Source organism: Balaenoptera acutorostrata, chromosome 18 (assembly GCF_949987535.1).
Source record: "Balaenoptera acutorostrata chromosome 18, mBalAcu1.1, whole genome shotgun sequence".
Classification (NCBI taxonomy): Eukaryota; Metazoa; Chordata; class Mammalia; order Artiodactyla; family Balaenopteridae; genus Balaenoptera; species Balaenoptera acutorostrata.
Window position 1 is genome coordinate 67,055,416 of NC_080081.1, and position 21,466 is coordinate 67,076,881.

At 36.0% G+C, this 21,466-nt stretch overlaps 1 protein-coding gene across 2 annotated transcripts in view; it reads right to left on the reverse strand.

Moving 5' to 3' along the window:
- The window catches only part of FREM2 (FRAS1 related extracellular matrix 2), a 145,658-nt gene that overhangs the window by 118,108 nt on the left and 6,084 nt on the right, over window positions 1-21,466 (reverse strand). For both annotated transcript variants that reach the window (XM_007193672.2, XM_057532751.1), the window contains exon 2: window positions 16,895-16,984. In XM_007193672.2, coding sequence (XP_007193734.2) covers window positions 16,895-16,984 — 90 coding nt within the window. The remainder of the gene's footprint in view (window positions 1-16,894; window positions 16,985-21,466) is intronic.

Below are 21,466 nucleotides of genomic sequence, written 5' to 3' on the forward strand. Positions count from 1 at the left end.
TAGGAGCTGGAAAAGGCAGGGAAACAGATTCCCCTCCAAAGCTTCAAGAGGGACACAGCCTTGTCAACACCTTGATTTTAACCGAGTCATTTTAAAATTCTGATCTCCACACTGTAAGATAAGAAAATTTGTGTTGGTTTAAGTCACTGAGCTTGTGATAATTTGTTACAGCAGCAATAGGAAATTAATACAGCAACTCTGAGAAATTTATTTTAATTCTTTAAGCCTCACTTCCTTCCTAGGTAAAATGGCAACAATAGAAATCACTGACTGCTCTTTTGATAATCCAATAAATTGACTTGGGTAAATTGCTGGTTACATAGGAAGTATTCAGTACACACTGTTTCCTATCTCTTCTACCTGCAGGCCCACTACCAACCATAAATCTTGCAATGATGGCTACGTTCAAAACTGAGGGCATGTAATTAACAGATAATTGTCTAATAGATTTAATACAATTATCTCTTAAATGTATCAATATTAGTGTAACTTTCTATAGTGAAGGACAGAGAGAGAGAGAAACTGGTAGAACAAGAGCTATCAGCAAATACTAAGAAAACTCTGTTTATGTATAGCTTATCACTGGGGATGTAAAATGACTTCTGAGCTAGTAGATGCTCTGAATAAGCATGCCAGGAATTCAAAGTTCAAAAGATCATTATAAACCATACTTTCTTTCCATTAATACTAAAAAGGGAAAAGGAATGCTGGGGTGGGGGGGGGTCATTGGTCTCATCAACTCTCAAAAGCAACAAGAATACAGCTTGATTCCCCCTTTAGCATGTAAGAGAGAATATAGATGGGTCCAAAAATATTTTATAAAGATGTTTAGATGGTTGAGAGAATAGACATACCATTAAAAGAAATGGGGATGACAGAAGACTCGTGTCTGATAACAGCCACCTAACTGTGAGAATTAAATGCCAAATCAAATTACCACCCAGGAGTAACTCAGAACATAAACAAAAATATTTTTCAGTCTTTGTTCATATTATTGCTTAAGAGGCCAGTTTTGGAACTGGTAGCAGGAAAATGTTATTAACTCATTAAAGTGTAAAACTGGTTGCCAAATGGTGATATACTAGGATCCCGCAGGAGAAATCTGTGTGTGTGTGTACTGTCCTGACTGAAAATGTATATAAAATGCTTTCTGAATTCTACTTAATAAAGATACTCAATGATCATTAAAATACGATAAGGGGTCCATATGGATATATTATCCCTAAGGAAGAAATAAGAATATGGCAGAACCTGTATTAAGCTATCTTGGTAGATTCAAAAGACCCTTAATCATGAAATCAGTTGTATCTATTATTAACAATAAAAAAAACCGTGGGTCAAGTAACTCAATCACCATGGATTAAGCAACTACCTAATAAAGCAGAATCATGTTTTTCTAGAGAATCGCAGAAGAGCCCTTAATCACAACCAGTCTACACACCTATGTTTCCGGTCTGCCCTATTTGCATCTAATTCCTTAACTCTTGGAATCTACAAGATAAGCCACTGTATTTAAAACTGTTTGTGCACCGTGGGTATTTGAGGATAGTAATAACGAAGTGTCAAATGCTCTTTTTAATTGATGTTATTATAATTACATGGACTCAGTTCACTTCAGTATTTTTCATGGAAAAATTGCTTTAAAATCCTAAGATTATTTTTAACTTTTAAATAAGTAATAAGACTTTAAAAAACCATCTCTAGGGAATTCCCTGGTGGTCCATTGGTTAGGACTCGGCGCTTTCCTTGCGGTGGCCTGGGTTCAGTCCCTGGTCGGGGAACTAAGATCCAGCAAGCTGCACGGCATGCCAAACAAACAAACCAACACCCAAAAACCATCTCTACCTGAATAAAGTAAGCTAGTGACTTGATCAACACAGTAAAACTTTAGGAATCTTCTTTTTAAAAGACAAGCCTTTCTCTGAAATCTCAAAATCAAATGCTATATTGTATCTATAATTCTAAAGACTCTGTAAACATGGTCTTCACCACCTTCACTATATAAATTCATACAGTGTTTTCCCCAATAAAGATCTATTAAAAAAATTCATACAGTGAATATTTAATCAGGCAGGTAAAAGTAGAGACTGATTTATTTCTAAACACATTTACTTTATCACATCACTTAGCAACACCATTTATTTAGAAGAATCTCCAGTATAAAATGCTTTGCTAATTCACTTTATCTCTTACAGTGTTACTATTCTCTCAAATTAAATGAACGGTTATCAGGTAACATTTAATTGACTCTGTCCCTTTTCTTATGGATGCTGACTTTTACCACATACATACAGGAGGTGGAGGTGGGAACCGGGAGGGGAAGGGGTGAGCAGTTTTCTCAGCTTTGTCAAAATGATGCAGGAAAAGGGGAGTGAAGTTAATCTATTAAGAGTATAAACTCATTCCATTCTCAATGGTGTCTAGAACACAAATCAATAAGATTCAGCACGCTTATTATAATAACTAAGTCAAAGAAATTGCAGCACTTACAAAAGCTTAAAAGTCTAAAAGCTAGGTCTCTAAACTGGAAACATATCCAGGCATACACATAAGAAGAGGAACTCCATTATAAAATAAGCAAGACAAAGAGTTGGATGTCACATAAATTCTATGCAAAGAATATTGGGAAAGTATATGTTCATATGCACCTCTGTGTGTTTGGAAGACAGCTAAAGGACAAGACAAGACAAGCTTTTGTTTACTTCACATTCTTTTACACTGGTAAGACTTTTCTATTTTCCTTTAGATTCCTCTCTTGACTTCTGAAGATACTCCACATACAACTTGAAAAGAAAATAGAAACCATTAGTTATTTACCTTCAGCATTTATTCATGACTTCATTCCATAAATATTTAATGACCTCCAACTAAGTGCCATGTGGAGACTAAGCCCTGGACAAGGAGACAGGAATATGAAGAAAGCAGCTCCTGCAGAGGAGAAGCTTTACAAACCCAGATGTACGTAAAGTGTTCCAGTACACAGTGGTATGTTCTGAGCTTGTATACTGATTGTTAAAATGGCGAATGCATCTGTACTGATTAACAAGTAGACGGAAAGATTATTTAAAACCTTGCAGAGTCAGAATTCAAGCCCAAAATGCCTGGAAGAGCTCACACTGTTAACCAAGATAATACCCAGCCTCTCATTGGTCCTGAAGTTCCACCTAATTAAACCTTGCATTCCAGTGAATAATTTTTGTGACTTCATCTATACATAGACATTGACTATATGAGCCTCATATATTTTGTAGGGCTTGGAAATAATTTGGATGTAATTGATTTAGTTCAACAAAAACACCATGAACAATACCGTTGATGCTGAGAGAAATTTTCTACCAATTAGTGTTACAAGTCACTTAATAATGACCAATTTGAGGGAAGAGTTTGATCCTATGTCAAATCATGGCCCAGGGAAGGTATGCTTTAGCTTGGGAAAGCTGCTTTCGTAAAAGATGACATCAAAACAACATTTTAAAATTATTAGTGATTTGATGAGTGATTTGTACTGTAACCTTATACTTGTAAGCACTTTTATAAAACATATATATGTGTAATATATTATACTGCATAGTATATTAACAGCCTTCTTATAGTATGCTATTATTAATTATTTGTGCTGCCACTTATATCACTTGCTAAGTAATTATAGATATATGAATGTGTATATATACACATTCATATGTATGTATATATATAATTTTATAATTGACAATGGTTTAAATTATTATTTACATCAATATATGGATATACAAATCAATACTTTGAGTATTGTCCCTGGATACAAATATTAGTAGTTATGGGAACACAGAGGAAGTGATGTCTGACCTTAATAACAGGGGTAGAAGAAATCAGGGAGAAAATACACTATTGGAGTGAATCTCATGCAGAGACAATGGAAGGATACCAAAGAAGAAAGGAAAGGCATGTGGCATGTGCAGAAATCCTGAAAAGGCTGTGTGGCTGGATAGATTAGACTTGGCTAGTTTGTACATCAAGAAGAGTCTGAATTGTTTTTCTTTTTTTTGGCCGCACTGTGCACCTTGTGGGATTTTAGTTCCCCAACCAGGGATCGAACCCGGGCCCTCAGCAATGAAAGTGTGGAGTCCTAACCACTGAACCACCAGGGAATTCCCAAGAAGAGTCTGAATTTTATCCTGTGCATAACAAAAGACCATTGTGAGTTGGAAAGTAATAACGGTATCAGATTTGCACTGTAGAAAATGAACTGTGGCAGCAGAGGGGAGGATAGAAGGGTTTTTTTTAAAAGATAATTTAAAAAATCACAACTGTTTTTTTAGGTAACTATAGAAACAGTGTGTATCTGGGTCAGAAGGGAAAGTGACAAGAGATGAAGAGATCCATTAGGAGAATTACATTAGAAAAAAGTCCTTCATTCACTCAATAAACATTTATTGAGCAGCTATATGCTCCAGGCACTGAGGATACATCAATGAAAAACAAGGGTAAAAAACAGAGATAGTTCTCATGGATAGCTTACTATATTACAGCTGGGGAAAATGGCTAACATTTATATAGCACTTACTCTGTGCCAATCATTATTTTAAGCAGTTTACTTTTAATAAATCATTTAAGATAAACCACACTGATGTGGTTCTAATGGGATCAATAGCCATAGAGTTAGTGAAGGAATCTGATTCAACAGAAATTCAGGAAGCAGGTAAAATTGACTGATTTAGTAACTGGATGGCTATGCATGGTGAAACAAAATGGTTCTTGAGGTCTAGGTAGCAAGAATAACTTTTTCTTAAATGGTTAATAACAATTTCTTAAATGGTTAAGTGTAGCCTACTTTTCTTAATTCTATAGCAATGATGCCGTGCTTTTAATTTGGGGCTGTTTCTGCATAAAAATAAAGTAAAGCAAGAGAAGGATTATGGGAACACAAAATGGTTCTTCTCTGTCTCTTGGATTTCTGAAGTCTACTAACCAGTTTTACCACTTTATTTTCAATTTCTGAAGTGGCCCTCTTGAGCTATGCTTAAAAACACTGTTTTCAGTGTTCTCAAATCATGCCTCTAATAACTATGTAAGTGGAGTTAAAGGTAACAGGTGGGGCATTACCAAGATGAAATGATTAGATCTTTCTGCACAGAGGAAACCAGCAAAGAAATAGAGAGCAGGCACGTCTGCTCTCTCAGTTTGGAGGAAAGTAGTCAGAGCTCTCTTGAAACAAAAAGAGGAGAATTGTGTCCTGGCTTCCTTCATCAAAATACTATGAAGGTGCTATTTTCCAAGCTTAAATCAAAATCAACAAGAAGAATAAAACGTAGTTCTAAATTGAAAACCAAACATAGCAAGATAATTTTGTTCCCTTAATCTTTTCTTTTAATTTCTTAGTACCACGAATACTAATAGCCTCTGCAAAAAGTGAGTCTTATGTGAAATGGTACTTAGCCATAACTGAATAATTTATTCTGGAATCTTCTACCATAACAACAATATGAGAATTCTAAATGTGAACCACCTAAAGGTACACTGTCTTCTTAACCTTATATTTATTCCCTAAGTGAAAAATCGCTAATGATACCACTACTTGGCAATTGATTTTTTATCCTTAGGGGCAGAAACAGATCAATAAATTAATGATTTTAGTAAATTTACACTAACTGTTCTAAAAGAAAAGGTTCAGGAAAACTTTTTCCCCCTCATTTACACAAACATTATTGCTCCTAGGAAATGTACATTATGAAATCAATCTACATTTGTGAAGCAAGAACCAAAACATCTATATTTTGTGTGTGTGTGTGGTTCACATATTCCTCACTTTATCACAATGTTAAAAAACCATATTTTTCCTTATTTGCAATTGGGATTAGGTATGACATCTTTCCCTTTGACTTCACTGGAATATTGCAGAAAGACCCATGGCTGTAAAACTTATCAGGTAGAAACAGATAAATAAAGCTGTTAAATAAAATCTACATATTACCCAATCATTATCTTTAAGAACATTAGAAGGACAAGATTTTAAAAAGCAGACAGTTTTCCTGTAAAATCACAGGAAAATAAGATTTTACATTTTTATTACACGGAATCGAGAAGTATCTGTTTACTGGGGACTTGCCTGGTGGCACAGTGGTTAAGACTGTGCTCCCAATGCAGGGGGCCCAGGTTCGATCTCCGGTCAGGGAACTAGATCCCACATGCATGCCGCAACTAAGACCCGGAGCAACCAAATAAATTAATTAATTAAAAAAAAAGAAGTATCTGTTTACTGCAAATAATTCACATAAGCAATATTCAGCTTTTAAGGAACATGTTAAGAGTAATATACAAATCCACAGCACTTATTTTCCAATGATATAAATGGAGAATTTCAAAATATATGCTCTTCTTATTACTTAAATTTGCTAATTTTCTCAGATGCTTTTATTTGTTTTTTTCTTTATGATAATGATTAAGTGGAACATCTGTCAGCTGCATAACTATACTACAGTATAGTTTAGTACAGCATTCTATACTAAATATATTTAGGAGATTATAAGACCTGAACAAACATGGTATTTTATCACTGTCTTTGGCTGGTTGTGTCCCAGCGTATTAGACTTGCGATCAAAACTGTCCCTCAAACCTCACAATTGCTAAATCAACATGTTTTGGAGTACTACATTTTGGTAAAAGCATGTTACTATATTTAACCTTCAAGTCTATAAAATTTATATTTCCAGTCATTAAAAAAGAGAAATAAAACATGTACAGTGAAAAGAAGTACAGTGTTTTGTATTTCTATGATTTGGCCAAAGTGAAAACTCATTATTATTAGATTAATGGAAATCTTAGTTTAGCTACTTACTAGTGGTCCAATAACTTTGGAAGCATTCTTAGCCTTTAGATTCAGCATTGAAGAAGTGTTAATTATTCTTCCACTTTTGTCCCTGTATATCCCATCTTTCCACCAAAAACAAATAGTCAGAGAGTCAAACTTTATACACAGTTGAGAAAGGCAAGCACAAGGAAGAAAGGAAGAAAGAAAAGGACAGAAGGAGGAGCGAGAGAGGGAAAATAAGCAAGGAAAAAAAAAAAAGAAAGACAAATAGAAAGAGAAGCTCTGGAAACCCTCATAGTAGTAGCTACCTGCACAGTTCTTACTATGCCGCAGGACCTGTGCTGCATGAATGATCCTATTTCCACGAATAACCTTACTTAAATCTTCAAAAGAACCTTATTAGCTAGGTACTATTATTGTCCCACTTTACAAATGAAACTGAGGCTTGGAAAGGTTCACTCTCTTGGCCCAGGGTCACATCACCAATTGGTATTTTTCCCAGTTCTAACTCCAGAGGCTGCGCCCCTCACTTGGATGGAAAGGAAGATAAGCAGGGTCAAGAGGTTGACCTTCCTGTGTACACATTTCAAAGAAGTAAGACATCTCATAATTAATATGTTGGAAAGGACCTCTTAATTTCCCTTCAACCTTTTCCATGCCCCGCTAGTCCTTTCCATCTCAACAAATGGCAGCACCATTCTCCGCTGGCCAAGAAACCCAGAATCATGCTTAATTCTCTTTTTTCCTTACCCCATAATCCAATCCATCAGTAAGTACTATAGATTGAGATCTGAAATTATGCAAGCCTGTCTTCTTGTCTCTGTATCAGATGTCTTCCTGCATCAGTCCCTGCTTTCTCCTTGATACGTCCCCTTGACTCTCCACAGCTACAAGAGTCATCTTCTGAAAACATAAACTGGAACGTGTTACTCCCTTGTTTTAAAATGATTTGGGTTCCCTGTGCTATACAGTAGGTCCTTGTCGGTTATCCATTTAAAATATAGCAGTGTGTATATGTCAATCCCAAACTCTGTTCAATATTCTGTAACAACCTAAATGGGAAAAAAATTTGAAAAAGAATAGATACATGTATATGTATAACTGAATCACTTTGCTGGGCACCTGAAACTAACACAACATTGTTAATCAACTATACTCCAAAATAAAATAAAAAGTTAAAGAAAATGATTTGGGGGATTCTCTTTCCCTCAGAACAAAGTCGAAATTACTGCCCTGGGTTTATAAGGCTCTCGCCCCAGTCTGTCTCCCGAGAACCATCTTGCCCCACTCTCTGGTTTGTTAACTGAGCTCCAGGTGTGTCGATGTTCTTCCGGTCACTCGAACACACCAAGCTCAGTGCCATCGCACGTGCTTTTCCCTCCACCTGGAACATTTCTTCCTCCCTTCTTCCTGATGCAGCTTCATCTCATCCTAGGTCTAAGCTTAAATAGCACACCTTTCAGAGGCCTTTCCTGACATCTGCATCTCTATCTTGGATTTAATTATAACCCCCATAATACTTTAAACAATGTATACGTGCTGTATTTGTCTACTGTTTTATCATCCATAGCTATCAGAACCTCAGGTCAGAGGTCATAACTGCCATGATCGTCATTATTTTCCGAGATCCCAATAGACACCTGAAACATAGTTGGGGCACCAAAAATACTTGTTGAATAATTCAATAAATAAGTGAATAGGGAAACTCTTTAAGTTTCACCATAGAAACTCTGAACCTTCTCTTCCATTGCATTCCGGTTCTCTGTTGTATTCTTATAGGTTCTAGCAAATATAGAATCATACTAATTACAACTGTCATTGAACACCACGGTCTATTTCTCCCGGCCACGCAGAGCAAATTTAAAAAGACAGACTGGGATATTACTGAGTAATGTAATATATACCACAAATAAATATTTGATTTGAGATTATGGTATTTTAGTCACTTATGAAAGATTTGCTTAGTTTTTAAAAGGTGATTATCATTTGTTTTGAGAATAAATATAGAACCATGCTAAATGTCTAAAAATGTGTCTAATGAGGATTCATATTCATGGGAAGATTTAATGATTTAAGAAACGTTTCCTCTGAACTAAAGCTAATGAAAACAGTACAGCCATATGACATATAATTTTGGAATGAACCTAAAGAATAATTAACTAATACAATTTAGTTTATATTTTTCTATTTAAAAGGTACAACTTCTTTCATGGACAGTACAGTACAGGTGTTTTATAGATTCATGATTTTAAAGGCAGGGATCTGGCGTAGAAAGATCTTGATGACTTGAACTGTTCTGAACTGTTCAATGAAAAAGGAAAGGCTTACAAACATTATGCCATAGTCGCCAACACCTTCTCCCAGGACCTGTATTCTAGTGGATCTGTGTTCTCTTACAGATTAAAAATACTCGTATCAGTGCCTGACATTACTTCACTGTCTTATTATAACCCCCTGAGGCACTAGTGTCTTTCCTCTGGTTCTCATGTCACTAGTAATTAACTTTATTGCCAAGAATGCTTGCTTTTTTTCTCTCAGCTGAATGTCTGTAAAATCTTTTAATGCTTGTACTCAGACCTCATTTTCCGACTTACTGCACTTATTTATATTTTTCCAGCCCTTGCTTTAAATTCAAGCTAATTATCAATAATGACTTTGCTTTAAACCCTGAAGTTACTGGTCACCTTCCAGCAAAAACTTGTGCTTCTTCTAAACCAGCATGAAGAGCTTCCAGTCTCCCGGTGTCTTGAGTATTCAACCATCAGGTACGGAATAAAATTCTGAAAGCCTCATCCTTAACTGACATTTCATATACAGAAATGACTTTGCAGCTTTTTCTACTATGTCAAGAAGCTATTTATATCTTTCAATAGCATATGAATTAGGGATCTTGGCGGATGAAAAACTGGGCACTGCAAGGCACAAAGAGAGTGGCAACACATGTCTGGCTATGGACCAGATACATTATAATGGCCAACACGCATATCATGTCTGATGCCCAGTTTCAGTGCCAAAACCAGAGAGAGACTCTCATAGACGGTGTGCCCATGTCATATGAGAGCTCAAATGAGGAAGCGGCAAACCAGTTTTCATAATGAAGAAAAAAGTAGGGCTCCCCCTACTAAGTATACCAGGCCAGATGATAACATATCCTAATTCTTTCTTCCCATCAGGAAGTATCTTGATTTATGTCAGAGTTTGGGATTGACATATACATACTGCTATATATAAAATAGATAACCAACAAAGACCTACTGTATAGCACAGGGAACTCTGCTCAATATTCTGTAATAACCTAAATGGGGAAAGAATTTGACAAAGAATAGATACATGTATATGTATAACTGAATCATTTTGCTGCGCATGTGAAACTAACACAACATTGTTAATCAACTATATTCCAACATAAAATAAAAATTTAAAAAAGAGAGAAATATTGCAGAGAAAAAAGAAGTATCTTGAATCTGATGCTCAGGCTTTGAGACTTGAAACAAGCAAACAAACAAGAAACATAAAAATGTACATAATGACTTTTTAATAAGAACTGAGGATACTTTATGCTAATATAGTTTTCTACTTCTCTCCCTGTCATAAAGTTGTCTCACATGAGGCAAAAAAATTGGGGTGACTAAAAATACTTAAGGCTGTGGTGCTGACTTAAAAATTTCAGTGATTTATAGAAAATGTTGATTTCTTTTTAAATTTTAAAATTGTATAATTGTTTATATAACATACTGACAACTTTTTTTTTCTGAAAAGAATTCTTTAAGAATAACATGAGCTCTAAACTGGTGGTTACTGTGAATCTCTTCAATCTTAAGTATATTTCACTGAAGGTTTCAAAGGCATTTTTACAGCAGTTAGTTTCATGTGTTTAAAAATGTGAAAGGGGCTTCCTTGGTGGCGCAGTGGTTGAGAATCTGCCTGCTAATGCAGGGGACACGGGTTCGCGCCCTGGTCTGGGAAGATCCCACATGCCGCGGAGCAACTGGGCCCGTGAGCCACAACTGCTGAGCCTGCGCGTCTGGAGCCTGTGCTCCGCAACAAGAGAGGCCGCGATAGTGAGAGGCCCGCGCACCGCGATGAAGAGTGGCCCCCGCTTGCCGCAACTAGAGACAGCCCTCACACAGAAACGAAGACCCAACATAGCAATCAATCAATCAATCAATCAATCAATAAAAAAATAACTCTTTAAAAAAAAAATGTGAAAGCTTTACTAAGAATCTTTTTTGGTGCCACAAGGATTTAAATCAATGCTAGGATAAGAGAATGTTCTAAAGGAATGCAAAGGGTCCCCTGGGAAGTGTTTATAGGAGCTTTTTGTAGAATACTACTTAATTGATCCTTATATAAGATAGAGCTTCTTTTGGCCATTTGTATATTCATTTATTTTAATATTTGTTTAATATTTACTGTGTGTTCACCCCTGGATAGGCCTTGTGGTATAAAGATTAATGACACCTTTTTTTGACTTGAAAAAGTTTCTTCTCTACTAATGGAGGTCTTCACATTAACAAATAATCAGAATACAACATTCTTGTTCTAAAGAAAGGTAGGGATAGAAGCACAAAAAAGGGCCATGGCTAATTTTGTTATCAAGATATTGGGAGAAACTTTGGAGAGGGAATGACATCTGAGTTGAAAGTTGAGGAGTGATTAGCAGTCATTAGGGCTGAGGGTGGGACATACCTGGAATAGTTACATGAGACTGGATTTCACATCATAGTAAAGAGCTAGACGATTTCCTTGGAGACAAAACTAAAAAGGGACAGGAGCGCTTTCATGTTAGAATACTTATAATGTTAGAAGAGGAAAATTACAGAGTTAAATGCTGAGAAGAAATCAGGGAAAATATGCTCTGTTATGAAGGGGATAAAAGAATACATGTTTTTTTCAAGGATGTGCTTCTTGTAAGCAACATGTAATTGGGTTTTGTTTTCTTATCCAGTTTGACAACTTTTATATTCTAATTAGAACATTTAGTTCACTTACATTTAATATAATTATCGATACATTTTGCTTTATATCTACCATCATAATATTTGCTTTCTTTTTGTTTCTTCTGTTCTATGTTCTGTCTTCTCTCATTTCTTGTTTGCTTTTGGATTTATTTTATTATTATTAGTTTTCTAATTTCTTCCCTCTATTAGCTTAGGAAAAAAAAAAAAAAGAATACATGCTTTTTTTCTTCCCACAAAATTCCAAGTACTAGATCTGGAATTTTAATTCAAAGAGGCAATTATCAAAGGAGAATGTGTTTTCCAAGTCTGTATTATTATCATTACATTGAATTACCCTTGAGAAGACATAAAGGGTAAAAGCAAAAGAGATGGAAGACGGTTTAGCTAAATCCATAGGTGATTGCTACCCACACTTATATACAAAAGCTCTTTGGATGAAGCCACAGATAACAGGAACACACTTCCTAATTTCAGAGTTTGACCTTTTAGATTGTAACTATGAAAATGCATGTGTTGATTGGCCCCAGAAAACTGGATGGATGACCTATTTTGATGTAACATTTTCATGGGTTTTTTTTTGGGGGCTGCGCCGCGCGGCTTGTGGGATTTTAGTTTCCTGACCAGGGACTGAACCTGGGCCCTCAGCAGTGAGAGTGCAGAGACCTAAGCAATGGACTACCGAGGAATTTCCTCAGGTTCTTCACTAATATTCCAATAAATGTATTTCACTACTAAGTGATCATTTGAAGAGTTACAATATGACAATTTATAATTATGAATTTTAAGGGCTGCATAACATTTTCTGATGTAGGTACCATTACTAAAAAGCTCTATTTTTATTGGCATTTAGAGTAATTTCCAGATTGCTACTTTTCACATGGTGACATAATACATGTGCCTACAAATTTTTGCTTCTGTTGAGCCGTGTCTCAAGTGGAATATTATAGCCTTCTTGACTTTATCTCCGTATTCACAAATGTTTCTTCAACTTTATGTTCTCAGTTTACAACCTCACAAATAGTTTGGAAGTGTACCTCTTTCATCATAATCCCTGAAGTGAATTTTTTAAAAGTTTCTTTGTAATTTAATTGATCAAATAATTATAAAATGGTACCTTTGTGACCAGCTAGAAGGGGGGTGGGATAGGGAGGGTGGGAGGGAGGGAGACGCAGGAGGGAAGAGATAATGGGGATATATGTATATGTATAACTGATTCACTTCGTTAGAAAGCAGAAACTAACACACCATTGTAAAGCAATTATACTCCAATAAAAACGTTAAAAAAAAAATAGTACCTTAAGGTTGATTTGATTTGTGTTTATTTCAACTTTAGAAAGAATAAATTTTTTTCCACATGTAGTTAGAAAAATTACAGTGTGATACCAGGAAAGAATACTATAAATGTTAGGATGCAGTGACCTTTGAAGTATTCTAAAATAAAATTGTACACCCCAGAGGATGCAGAACTTTTTGTCTCTCAGCAGATCCTACTCTGACTTCACTCTCGTCTATCAAACATGCCTAAAAACTCAGTCTGGAGAGCCCAGAAGAATTCCAGTATTTTTCCCTCTTACGCCAATCCTAAATAAGTGTCGAAGTTACTGTTTGAGGAAGGAATCTGGGATTCAAATTGGCCTCTAGCTGCCTGGTTATACAACTTGAAGGAGGTCAGTTACCTATATCTGTGACTCAGTTTCCTCATCTGCCAAATATATGTATTTTTAACTGTGCTCGGAGCTGTGAAGGCAAAATTGCATAAATGATAGTTCTAATAAAAGATCTAATGGAAAGAATCCTGACATATGAGGATCTGTGTGCATGCGGGTGTGTGTGTGTGTGTGTGTGTGTGTGTGTGTGTGTGTATACATGTGCTATATTAACCAACATTCATTAAGTCCAAACACAGTAGAACTCCGAGGTGAAAATCCTGACGTTATCTATTCTTCAATTAGTGTATTCTTAAGTCCAGTCTTTTGGTAATTGCCCCAAAGCCCTCCAAACACTAAAAAGTAGTAACTCTGTCCTAAGCACCAATCCATTAGTCGTGGGTGGTCTTAACCGGTTAGGACATTATAACAGGAGAATTCTGTGGCTAGCCAGGTTCTTATGATAATATAATTAAATCAAAAACAAGGGATTTTAGTTTTCTCTTCTCCTCAGCCTCCTCTCCCATTCTTGACTCCTGAAATTAAAAGCTATGCTTTATTTTTAATGTTATTTGAGGATTATATTTGCTCCAATAATTTCCTTAGATAGTCACGGTCCTAAAATCAATCTGGTTGACTTGAAGAAAGTGATTTTTAGTGAGTTGGAGAGAGAATTGGTAGTAGAGAGCTGATTGATTTTATGCCATGGCGCCTTGACTTGCTTCTCAGATCTGAAATACTAGAAGCATTTCATATATTTCATGGGAATGGTGTATGGATATGCTTACTATAATTGTATAAAGTAAATGATAATAAATGACTACAGCTGAATTCAGTAACTAAACCCTCTGGTGCAAAATGTCTGTCATCAAATGCATGGGAAGAGTAAGTACCCTTGAGGGAGCTCTGTTACTTCCTGGATGGATGGATGGATGTGTTTGGGGAAGTTACCTGGCTACTCTGAGACCTAGATCCTTCCAACTGAGAAACAAGGATAATCCTTGTTCATAAGATTCAATCCTTGCATTACCTGACATAATTCCTGAGGCATACATATCTTGGAGAAGTGTCAAACGACATCACAAATGTGTCTTCATAAACATGTAATCTAGTTCATGAAATTTACATTGCTACATTTGAAGATTTTGAAAATAAATGTTCATATTACAGTCTATAAAATAGGTCTTTTCTAGAGTATATTTTGATGAAATTACTAACTGTACTACTAGAAGATATAATAGCTAGGTCAGAAAAAATTCATAATTCTTAGTATAATATTTTTGTAGAGAGGAAGAATATCTTTATTCTTTCTTTTATCACAAATATTGCAAACATTTTTTTTACTTCTGTTTAGCAAAATACCTCACACTTCCCAGAGAGGAGAATTTCATTCAAGATACTCTGTAAGTTTAAATAGTCTTGCACTTCTCATTGATATATTAGAATATGTTACAAAAGACAGTGCAAAAATCCTTAAAAAATAAGTATCAGATTGAAACTATTTTGAAATACATACATGACTTTTTAGTTTTTAATCTTGCAGGTCTCTGTATTTATTCTGTCAAAGGGAAGTTTTCTTGCATCAGGGAAATTAAGATAAATTCTGTTCCACAGAGTTGCCAGAATCTGCCTGAGCTCTGTAAGTAATGCTAAGTCAGTGGGAGGAGAAGAGTAAAGGACAATATCTCTGGAATTTTTCTCTCTCACATGAAACTCTATCTCTGAAAAAGCTCCTAAAATGATTTAGTTCCTATTTCCATAAACACAATCTTTAGAGGCTCAGCCATTTTTTTCAGCGAATCCAAAAATAAACCCAGTCTCTTCAGCTAGTCATTCCTCACTTAATATTTTGAAATATGATACAGTATAACGTTTTCCAAAGTTTGAATTCAGACCAAAATTTTAAAGTAATTGCAACCATTCCATTCAGCTAAGGAAAGAAAAGTGCATAATAATAGAGCATATATATGTATAAAAAGAAAGAAAAAGCAAAATGTATAAAAAAGTATAGGCTATAATGTCTTGGAATTGTAGTCATTGGATTTCAAACATTTTGGGGGAATTTTAAAGAAAATCATACTTTTGCTATTGAGGCTTATTCAGTCATTCGGAAAGATATACATGGTGTTTGGAACCAACGATTTAGTCCTTACATTTATATATATATGTGTATATATATATATATATATAAAATATATGTATATATGTATATAAGACAAATTTGAATTATTTCAGAGTCTCACTCTAAAGTTTACTTGCAGTAGTATTTCCCATTTGGACAGCAAGATTCAACAAGCAGATTATTTTCTGATAAGTTGATTTCCTTCTCAGAACTTGGTTTCATACTAAGATTCATTTATCAATATGTAGAATACTAAAGTATGATTTGGTTGCTAAGAAAATAAAGGCATTAAACTTATTAAATTTAGTTGAATCCAAGTTAACACCCTTTTTTTTTTCCTCTCTGGCAAACACCCAGCAGATGTCATTTTTCAGAGCTGTGATCCTGTTACGTCCAACGACACTTTAAACAAGTGCTATTTAATGCTTCAAAAAAATAGGAAGGGTAAGTATGGAATCTTTTTGAGATAGATGACAGAATAGTGTGCGTTTTTATAAAGCATCGTAAGGAAACAGGTGACTGAATCATTTCTCCCTCTCTCTTCTCTCGCACACAGGTCCCCTCATTTCCTGTGTCCTATTCACACATTCTTCCTGAGGTTCTTTTCCTTCTCCTGAGAGCAAGTGAGAACACAAACACCCTTATGATCAATCTAGAAGTGGCCAGCTTTCCTCCTAGGCTGCAGGGTGAGGAAGGGAGCTGAAGAGTGTGACAGGCAGTCAGGGCTCTGGGGGAGCAATGACAATAAATTACTGAGGTGACTTAGATCCCAGGCCATAGTCTATTCTCTGCAGTATTCAGACTTCACCAAGGAAAAGCTGAGCTAGACCAAGTCACAAAATCCCCCAAACTAAGAAAACTAAGAAAATCATTAGACGTACTGAGCTTGATACACATTTATTTAGAACTGATTTCTTGGTGAAGGCGACGTATTATCCACCAGCATTAGTCCACACAGCACCCAAGAAAATTAGAAAAAGGTACCCCCTTTGGGCAGACACACCTAGGTAGAACACGTGGTTTGCAAGTGGGGCTGGGTTGGTCCCAACATCCTCCTGTGGCCTCAAGCAGGCAGCTTTATGCAGAGTATAATCTGAACAACTGGACATGGGGATCCTATCTACGTAGATCTTTCTCTTTAGTGCTTTACAAATCATAAGACAAGAATAATATAACTAGAACATGTATTTACAATCAGAGTAGTATTGTGTCAGACTGAGAATGTAAGATTTTCATGAGCAAATACCAACTTCACTCAGTACAAATTCAGGTGAGCATAAACTGATACTTGATACCGATTCCCTGTAATAAAGTTGTCAAAGAGCAACGAATAAAAGCCACTCTCCTTGTTTATACTAACAGGAGAGTGAATACTTACCACCATCTTCAACTGTAAAATGGAATATGTCACTTGTGGCATTAGCCCCTTCTCTCAAGACGTAGCATATTTTCATATCATCAATGTCAGCTAGAAAATAACCAAATAAGAAGATGATTAATTACTAGGGCAAAACTGGTGACTCATCATTTATGGTAAATCCTATTGGCTATTACTTTTCTGAGCCATGTTTAGATCTCCTTCTTCTCCTAAGGGAAAGAGTGCTATCCTATTTCTCATATCTCTAAGCCCTTTGATTTCAGCTGTCCCTTGGAAATATGATCCCTTACACAGATAGAATGCAAGAGCTAGGTTATAATAATAGCAAGGTGTTGCCCTTCCCAATGATATTCGCATGTTCGTGCACCAAAGGAGTGACTATCTAAATACGGAATGTCAGACTCCATGACAGGTGGAAAGGGAGATATTTTGAGGCATGGCAGTTTTCCTGGCACTACTGAAATCACACCCTTTGCCTCCCTGTAGTACTGGCCCTAAGAGGAAAGAGGTTCCTCGGCTCTACCTCAGGCTAACTTTTCTTACCTCTTGTGGTATAGCAGGCTGTTTTTAAGGTCTCCAAATTTTTGAAAGGAAAAATGAAGAAAATCTTTTTTAAAAAAGTCCCACGGATTGAAATTACTATCATGACTCAATGCCAAAGAGAACTTAGAAAACATTGAGTAAAAGCTGAAACCTTTATTCAGAGTGAAAAGTTATTCTGCCTCGGAAATGCTTTTTCTAATGCTTTCTATTCTAGCTATCAAATTCACCGGCATAGTTTGTTTTCAGTGTTGACTAAAATACAATTTGAAAATTTATTCATCCATTTTATCAGTTTTTCTCCTTAATGATGCCACACAGACAACATAATAAAACAAACATCATTTTGTTCTCTGATACTCACAGTAGACCTCTATTGGATCTGGGCCAATCAGCAAGTAGTTATTTGCAAGGTTACATAAAACCAAGATCATAGCTAAAAATTGCTTCAACAATAGTATGTGATATTTATTTGTCTAGTGTGTACTCTATGGTTTATTCATCTCCTAAGATCTCTCACAAGTTCATGCTATGGAGTTTAAAGGCATTACATATAAGAAAATGATTTTATGAAAGAATAGTATCAAGTGATGCAAAGTATTAGAATCAACAAATTACTCCATGAATTTCTATAGCTCCACTTTACAGATGTGAAACATATGATCTACCTTGGCTCACACAGTTTTGAAAGGTGACTTGCTTACAATCAAACGTTTGAGGAGGGTAAAATCTGATTTAATAGTTAATAGTACCTTCTTGTTAATAGAGATACCTAAAGGTGAAGCAAGTTCAAGATGTGTTGTTCTCCCTTAGCATTTCTTTTCGAACTCTACTGTAATCTCCCCAAATTCTGCCTCTTTCTGCCTGGCTGCCTTTTGTAGAAGATTGAAAATTTCTTTTTTCAATCTGTTTTTTGTTTCCACAGTCCTTTGCTCAGGATCTTACATTCAGTAAAGGCTCAAATGTTTGTTAATCTAAAATGAAAGAGCCCGGAGGTCTGGTGGTCCACACCTGCATCTCTCCCTTCGCATGGGTGATGACTCTGTGGGGGTAAGGAGTGAAGCCCCCTGCACTGCTCTTTACCTGTTTTCTCTTACAACTCTTAACTTTTACAACCTTTGAATTATCGGTTAAGGAATGAAGAGAACTCTGCTCTGACTATAGGTCCTTAGCATAAAGACAACATCCTCCAGTCATGCGGGGAAGACCTTTGTCCAATGTTCCCATTCCTTCTTTAATTCTATAAGAAAATCTAAAGGCTCCACTATAGGAAAAACAACAACTACAATACCCAATCCCTGTATCAGTGTTTTCTAAGCAGAAACTATAGTACTTGGGAGATAGTTTCGTTGAAATAAAATACCACTTCAAGACTGATTTTTAAGAACTTTTCTTTTTTAAAGTAATGAGAACATGAATTCAATTATAAGACATTCAGGTGTCAAATTTTCTCTCCAAGTTAGGCCTAAGCTATTGATTAGATGAAACAAACTACAACCCTTTTCATAATTCTGTTAATAATGCATTGTTCAAAAGGGGGGCTTTTAAAAAATCTCAAGTGAGTAAAGACTTTGATCATAACACTGTTATTCTACAGGTACCTCTAAAAATAACAAAACACACTATAAATATATTATATAAACACTTGCTTCTTAAGGCACAGAAGTATTAGGAAGATAAAAACCTGAGCCAAAATGTTATTTTCTTTCAGTAAACATCTAACAACTAACTAGATTTTCTTCTCATTGTTAAACATGTATCAAATTTATTTCAGTTTATCTACACAATCATTCCATGTTTTATTTTTTTAAAAATTCTGAATTCATTAACATTCCTGGTAGTCACACCCTGGCTACCTTTGGGAAATTTCTGAAATTGATTTCTAAATTATCTCCCACAAGATATTATTATGTATTTATTGTAGAGAAAAAAATCCAGGTACTTGAGACAAGTGTGGGGTGGAGAGAGCAGGGAAGGGCACCTTGAGAAAGAGCAAAGTTTGAAATAACTAAATAATTTCCTTAATTTGTCTAATTCTACCTTGTTTACTATTCCTAATAGTGAAATTTAATAAGTTTTAGAAATAATTTTTTTTTTCTCCTAGGGACCATTTAGTCAATTTATTTGGCAATAGCCTTCCCAAGCCATATGTGCTAAGTGGACTTAATTCAGTGCATTGAAAATCCATCAAAATATAGTTCATCTCATCCCTTCATGATAAAACAAAAACAAAGGAAAAGACAGTACAGTCCTCACTTTAGACACTGCTTCTACTTTCTCAACTGCAAGAGCAGCCATGGTAGCTCTATAAGGGAGCTTTCTCCATTTTTACTCACTTATCTAATCTCCATAAATAACTCCTATGAACCAAACTCCAGCTTCAACTTGTTGTAATGAGTCCTGTGTGATTAAATACCAACAATTTTCCTAGTGAACATTTGGGTTCTTATTGGAACGTGATGTTTTCTTTTAAATGTAATCTTAAAAATTTATCTTGGGCTTCCCTGGTGGCGCAGTGGTTGAGAATCTGCCTGCCAATGCAGGGGACACGGGTTCGAGCCCTGGTCTGGGAAGATCCCACATGCCGTGGAGCGGCTGGGCCCGTGAGCCACAATTACTGAGCCTGCGCGTCTGGAGCCTGTGCTCCGCAACAGGAGAGGCCACGATAGTGAGAGGCCCGCGCACCGCGTTTAAGAGTGGCCCCCACTTGCCACAACTAGAGAAAGCCCTCGCACAGAAACGAAGACCCAACACCGCCATAAATAAATAAATAAATAAATAAAAATTAAAAAACAAAAGTTCTCTACTGTAGTTACACAAAAGAAATTTCTTTAAAAAAATTTATCTTCACTTTTTATAATAAACTCATAACTACTCTATATTTACAAATGACTATAAAAAGTAATCACGGTGACGTCAAGTCAGTGACAGAGCAACAGCCTGTAATGAAATAGCAGAATTTTATGGCTCAATATTTAGGAAATAATATTCCAATATTTTGAGCTGTTAGACTTGGTCCATAGAATTTAAATTAAGTCATTTGCTTATTTTCCTTTTTTTTTTTTAAAAAAAATGTCTAAAATCAGATTATATTTTGTCATCAGAGGAGTCGTTTGAAGTAACATTTTCAATCCTGTAAAGAATATCCTTTCCATATTCCTTTCATCCTCTTTACTTTCCATGAAAATAAACCAGTCTAAGATTGCATGCATCTCTACCCTCAGAAAGCCTTCACACAAAAGTTTCCTGCTGGTCTGGCATGACACTTGGCACTCTGAAGTTTTCCTGTCCCTGCAGGCCCTAGGATATAGTCAGGCTTTCAGCCAAGAATCAGGAGGTTGGAGTGTAGGGCTATTTGCCAGCATCTAAAACAGAGAAGCAGTTTACTTCAACACTACACTTTGCAACATCCATGTTTTTTAAAGCATTTGTTATCTAAGAGCCCAACACTGCTGCAGGAAAAGAACACTCCCCCTGGGAAGCCCTGGGGTTTAACTCCATCTGGTTTCCATTCTGACAAGGGTGAGATTTTCATGAAAGCAACCCAAAGCTCTTTGTAATGAAAGTCGCACGTTCTAGAAAACAGAGCTCTAACTCCCAAGCCAGCAGATTGAATGGGCTTCTCCCTTTAGTCACTGAGTAACTCTGTGCAGGTCACCTGCCCTTCCTGTCTCAGATTCTGTCCACACACAAAGAAAATTGAGGTTACAAAAATGCTTTAGTCTCAAGGATGCAGATGCTTCAGACAACGGTGTTGGTTATTGTGTTTGAAACAGGGCAGAGAGGAGGCTTGAAATGAGAAAATAATTTCTTCCTTCTACTACTAATCTTGTTAACTTATCTTCAGGTTCTTAACAATGAAGTGGATGTATATTTTGGTGATGGACTTATTGTCTTCTTATACATCATTAAGTATACTTTCTTTTCTTGTGTGGATTGTTGCAGCATGCCGTGTACATATAATCATTCTAAATCTAGATAGGCGTTTACCTCTTACATCTTTGGACTGGTGTTAGCCTAAGTCATAAAATC